Genomic DNA, 6,000 nt, shown 5'->3' on the forward strand with positions numbered 1-6,000 from the left:
TTTTCAGACGTCAACCAGTGTCATATGTAAAAAATATATACATGCAAGTATAGGTATAAATACTTGCATGGCGAGGTATAAATACTTGTGTGACGACGAGCCCGAAAGTCATCATCATGGATCTCATTTGAAAAATAAAATTGCATAAGACGTTTGTGGTTTTTGATTCACAAAATCCTCATAGATTGTTAGAAGTGTGGATGAGATTGAACGAAGAAAAAAAATCCACCTCTAAAACCGTATATGGCCCCTTCCATGTAGTTTGAGTAATCATCTCATATAGTGGGAGAAACAATTATTTATGTAAAAGTTGCTCACCTTATAGGTATAAATATTTTTGTTCATATCTATAAATACTTTCGTACATAGATATTAATATTTTTAGAAAAAAGAATCAGTGATGGAATTTTTGTGGTCCCCAAACAATTATATACGATAGCTATGGTGCGGGGACAGTTATTTACGTACGAAAATATAGTTTCCTTCTTAGAGATTAATACTTACATTGTTCTTGTTAAATACTTTGATGCTTTATGTTAAATAGTTTTCTTTTTTTATTAATATTTTAGTGGTCTCCTAGAATAGTTATGGAAGTTAAATGTGAGAAATAATTGAAAAATAGAGGTGCAGGGACAATTATGAGAATTCTTTTGTTCATGATGTATATATGTACCCAAAACATTCTCGAGTTTTCCGAATTCTCTAGATATCCATTTTAAGTTCTCATCTATATATGAACTTCTTTTGTTTACCAAACTCTTCAAATATTTGACATCAATATTTTTATTATTAAATATTTGACAATTATGAATTTTATGTGTTCAGAAACATGAGCGAAGCCGTGATTTTTAATAATGTGGGGGCAACATTTTAGGATAATATATTATTTTATATTTTTTTAATATTAAGCATATTTTTATAATTTATATTGAGAAAAATATATAGAAATATAAACATAATTTGAGTAAAAGTTTTAGGATGAGATATAACTTTATAATTTTTTTGAATCTTAAGTATATTTTATATATTTTTGAAAATTTTAAAATCAGGAGGCAAATGCCTCTTCTAGCTTTTATGTGGGTGTACACACATAATAATATAGATATTGATATAAAAGTATAGATATAGATTAACGCGGCCATTTTTATTAATATTCTTAAAAAAATAGAAAATTTTAAAAATGCCCCTCTCTCTAATTTTTTTTCATACATGCCCTGACCGCCTGGGCCTGGGGCGGCCCAAAACAGCTAGTGAGGCGCCCCAGGGCCCGGCGGCCCATACCTTAAGTGAGGCGCCACCCCCTGGGGCGCCCCACTAGTCCTGTGATTTAAACGCATTTTCTGCCTCTGTCACTTCCCGATCTCAGACCTTCTCTGGAGGCGATAACTGGGGAAAATAGGTATGTTTTTTTAATTATAATAATTAGTAATTATAATTATAATAATTAGTAATTATAATTATAATAATTAGTAATTACTGTTCCAAATTTACTGTTGCACTTACTGTAGCGTACTGTACATTACTGTTGACATTTACTGTAGCGTACTGTACATTTACTGTTGACCTGTACTGTATCGTACTGTACATTATTGTTGGTATTTACTGCAGCGTACTGTACAATTACTGTAGCAATTGCTGTACACCTACTGTAGAAAAATTGTAATTTTTTTTAATTTTGTTTATTTATTTTTCAATTAGTCATTTATTAATGTACCCATTATTATGTCATGTAATACTTGTAAATTTTTTTTTTAAAATGTAGTTTGTTAAAGAAGAGATGTTAGTTGCACTGTATGTCGGCGGCAAGCTAGAAAGGGATGAAGATGGCGTGCATTACACGAAAGAAGTCGCATTTGGCTTCGAGATTAATGAAAATACCACATTTGAGGAACTGAAGCAGCTAATATACGAAAAGACATCTGTAAACCCCAACAGGTATGAAATAGAGTTGGCTACACGGATTGACAACTCACGTGGGGGGGGGGGTAGACCTTACTTTGTTAAGTTTCCAATAACAGATGCCAATTTGTGGAGAGTTGTGTATACTCAATTTGTAGCTTGTGGGGTCCCGGTAATGGACATATATTCGAAGAGGGTTCCCCGCACGAGGGCTGGACCTTCAAGTTCGGCTGGGGCTGGACCTTCAGGTTATGACAACCAGGGGTACCATCAGCACTCCCCTTATGACCACCAGGAGTACCACCAGCAATCCCCTTATGACAACCAGGGGTACCACCAGGAGTATCACAGCCCCGGTAATGACAACCAGGGGTACCACAACTCCCCAGAAAATACTGAAGAGTTACCACTACCACCCAGACAGACACCCATAATCCCTAGATTTCCAACTATGCCAGAGTCAGGACCGGTACCCGTTAATCGAAATGATGTTGATGTTGATGTTGATGCTATTGATGCCGTACCAGAAAGAGAAATGGAAACGGGGGATGAATACCAAGGGGTTTGGGAAGATGATGACTTATCAGATGGTGATGCAAATGTAGCAGGGTTGTCCAGGGCAGAAAAATTCCCGATTAGAGGTCGGGGGAATAAGCATCCGGTTGCCACATTCAACGACACCACAGCTTTCGAAGAGGCAGACATTAGTTTCTTTGGTCCTCGTGTTGTATACAACAAAGAACTTGCCGCAGGGCAAGTTTATACCAGCGTAGACGAGCTTGTAAAGAAAATATATGAGACTCATGTTCACGGCAACTGGGAATGTATAATACACAAAAGGGACCGAACAAGGTTAGTTGTGCTTTGTTCAACTCACCCGCACTGCGAGTTCCGCCTTTTTGCAACCCCTGCGGGTTCAGGGGAAGCATGGATGATTAAGAAGTGCGAACCACCTCATACATGCAAGTCTGCGTCCACAAGGACAGACCATTCAAATCTGACAGCATCACTAATTGCCGATGCAATTGAGGAGGACATTAAGTTGGATCCATCGATGAGCATCAAGGCGGTGGCTATGACCGTCAGACACAAATACAAATATGTAATCCCAAAATACAACAGGCTGTGGAGAGGTCGTGAACTTGCGATTTGCAGGATATTTGGTAGTTGGAAGGACTCATATGGCTATCTGGCACCATTGCTCCAGGCCATGGCAAGTACAAATGTCGGCACCGTATATGAGCGATGGCATGGCCCTTTTTTTGATAAAGACGGTGTACTAATAGAGGGAGCTAAACAATTCAAGGGCATAGCATGGGCTTTTGGTCCTTGTATCCAGGCTGTGCCATACATCAGACCTGTTATCAGCATTGATGCATGCTTCATGTCTGGCCGTTACGAGGGGAGACTACTCATAGCATGCGCATATGATGCTGAGAACCAGCTGTTGCCTTTGGCGTTTGCAATTGTTCGTAAAGAGGACGGCGAGAACTGGGGATTCTTTATGCAGTTTTTAAGAAGACGGGTGATTGGGGAAGGGAAGTTTTTCTGTGTGATATCAGACCAGCACAAAGGAATAAAATATGTTTTTGATCGTGAAGATTACGGTTGGTCAACACGTACTGGCCAGTGTGTGCACAGGTTGTGTATGCAACACGTTGCGGAGAACCTTTCCAAGGCAACCGGAGGCGACACGTGGGTTACTGATACATTTAGATGGAATTGCAGAAAGAAAAAGCCGAGAAGGGTGGTAGAGATGACTAGTAGTTTTGCAAGGGTACATGCATTTCAATTGTTTACATATATTATTGTACTTTAAGAAAACAATTTTTTTTTACTACAATTGTTTACTTACATTATTCTATTTCCTTATTTTCTATGTAGTACATGCCAAAGGCAAATCTCTACTTAATGAAGGTGGGGAAAAATAATCCCCGAGATGTCAACGAAGATCCAGCATACGAGAAAATATATCAATCCCGGGATGGAGGTTGGCGTTGGGGAATTATGACCACCAACGGATCCGAGTCGCTGAATGCAGTATTCAAGCAGAGCCGGATGTTGCCTGTGGCTGCAGTTGTAGAGGACACATTCTACAAGTTAAATGCCTGGTTTCAGGAACGGCGTGCTAAGGCCGCAGAATTAATAAGGATGAACCAGTCATTTTCAACAAGGGTGGAGGAGAAACTAAGACGACACAGAGACAAAGGTGCAACCATGACCGTGATCCCGATGGGTAACGATGGAACAGAATTCGAAGTGCAAAATCCAAATGAGTACGTTCCTACCACCCGTAAACCAGACGGCACTATGGCGTTTGTCAAGAGGGCTTGCAAGTACGTGGTTAAATTCGGAGATGCCAGGGCGGTAACCTGTACATGCCAAGGACCCCAGCTAAGTCACATACCCTGCAGTCACGTGATGGCGGTATGCCGAGTGAGGAACTACTGTGAGGATCACTATGTTGCTGACATGTACCGTACCGATTACCTTGCTTCCACTTGGGGTGGATCTTTCCATTCTTATCCTGATCAGCATGAGTGGCCTACATATGTCGGAGATAGAATATTACCTTCAGAAGGATGGATAAGAAAGGGAAGGAGGAGACACAAGCGTATTGTAATGACCATGGACGAGATGGGTGGTAGGCGACCGTCGGGAAATCGGGCTCGCCGTTCTGTTTCCGACAGGCGCAGGGCAGGTACGTAGAATTGTACAAAATTTATTTATGCTTTAATTATATTACTAACTGAATTGCATTGTTACATTTAGATGCAATAAACGAACACAACGAAAGAGAAAATGCCAGAGTTGTCGCTGAAGCAACCGGTAGAACACAACCCCCTCCTCCTGTAAGCCAATCATCTAGTAGCCAAGCCTCTACAAGTAATGCCGCACCTGCCACTGGTACCAGAAGAACTAGTCGTTTGTTAGGTTTATTCAGACGTGGTGGCAGATAAACTTGCTATTTTGCTTATGCGAATTGATTTATTTGGTATATGTGTATGTGTATGTGTATGTGTATGTGTGTATGTATATGTATATGTATGTGTATGTGTATGTGTATGTGTATGTGTATGTGTATGTGTATGTGTATGTGTATGTGTATGTGTGAGTTTTTTTGTATGTGTATGTGTATATATGTATGTGTATATGTGTATGTGTATGTGTATGTGCATGTGTGTATGTGTATGTGTGTATATTATACATATAGTTCACCAAAGAAATAAAAATAAAAATTAAAGTTATAAAAATTTACGACATCACTTCGTAAATATATCAAATATTATATTTTTTGGCATACACATACACATATACATAATATTTTATTTTTTGACATACACATATACATAAACCCAACACTTTTTTCAACAAAATTATTCAAATCAAAATACTAAGATTTCTCAAAAAAAAAAAAAAAAAAACCAAATTACTAATGGGGCGCCCCAGGGGGTGGCGCCTCACTTGGGGTATGGGCCGCCGGGCCCTGGGGCGCCTCACTTGGTGTTTTGGGCCGCCCCTGGTCCAGGCGGTCAGGGCATATTTAAAAAAAAATGAGGAACAGGGTTATTTTTAAAATTTTTTTTTTTTTCAGGGATATTAATAAAAATGGCCGAGATTAACGGATTATGTGATTTAAAAGAAGAAGAAATATGTATGTTGCAGCTGACTGTGATGATTTTAGCAGGGATAACAATTCTGTCGTTTTCCTTGCATTTGTTTTTTATATTTGTGATTTGGTGATTGGTGACTAGATTCGTGAAATATAATAAAGCTGAATTCTCACGTCCAACACCGACAGCGACAAGTATATACATGACGTGCATTATTGGTCCATAATTAATCTTTTAAAAATAATGTTATAAAAATCGTACCGGGTTGGACCAATAGAAAACGGATCCTTGTATTTAGAATTTGAAATAAGATTTGGAGAAGAAATATTTTATCAATTGCTAATAATACATTCGTGTTATTGTGTAAATTCAAAGTCTTATTATTTTTGTTCGTTTGTTTGTTAATTTCCTACGCGTGTACTTTTCGAAAGATTATTTATTATTGAACCGGTAAAACCAGATTTATTTACTGGATTAAACACAAAAA

General features: G+C 38.5%; 1 protein-coding gene across 1 annotated transcript; it reads left to right on the top strand.

Moving 5' to 3' along the window:
* The first annotated feature begins 3,786 nt into the window (after positions 1 to 3,786).
* On the top strand, positions 3,787 to 4,859 carry LOC144563888 (uncharacterized). Its single transcript, XM_078313354.1, has 2 exons — positions 3,787 to 4,600; positions 4,672 to 4,859. Exons 1-2 carry the CDS (start codon positions 3,787 to 3,789, stop codon positions 4,857 to 4,859), a joined length of 1,002 nt encoding a protein of 333 aa, XP_078169480.1.
* The last annotated feature ends 1,141 nt before the right edge of the window (positions 4,860 to 6,000 follow it).

The sequence above is a fragment of the Carex rostrata genome, chromosome 13, assembly GCF_964058835.1.
Source record: "Carex rostrata chromosome 13, lpCarRost1.2, whole genome shotgun sequence".
Lineage (NCBI taxonomy): Eukaryota > Viridiplantae > Streptophyta > Magnoliopsida > Poales > Cyperaceae > Carex > Carex rostrata.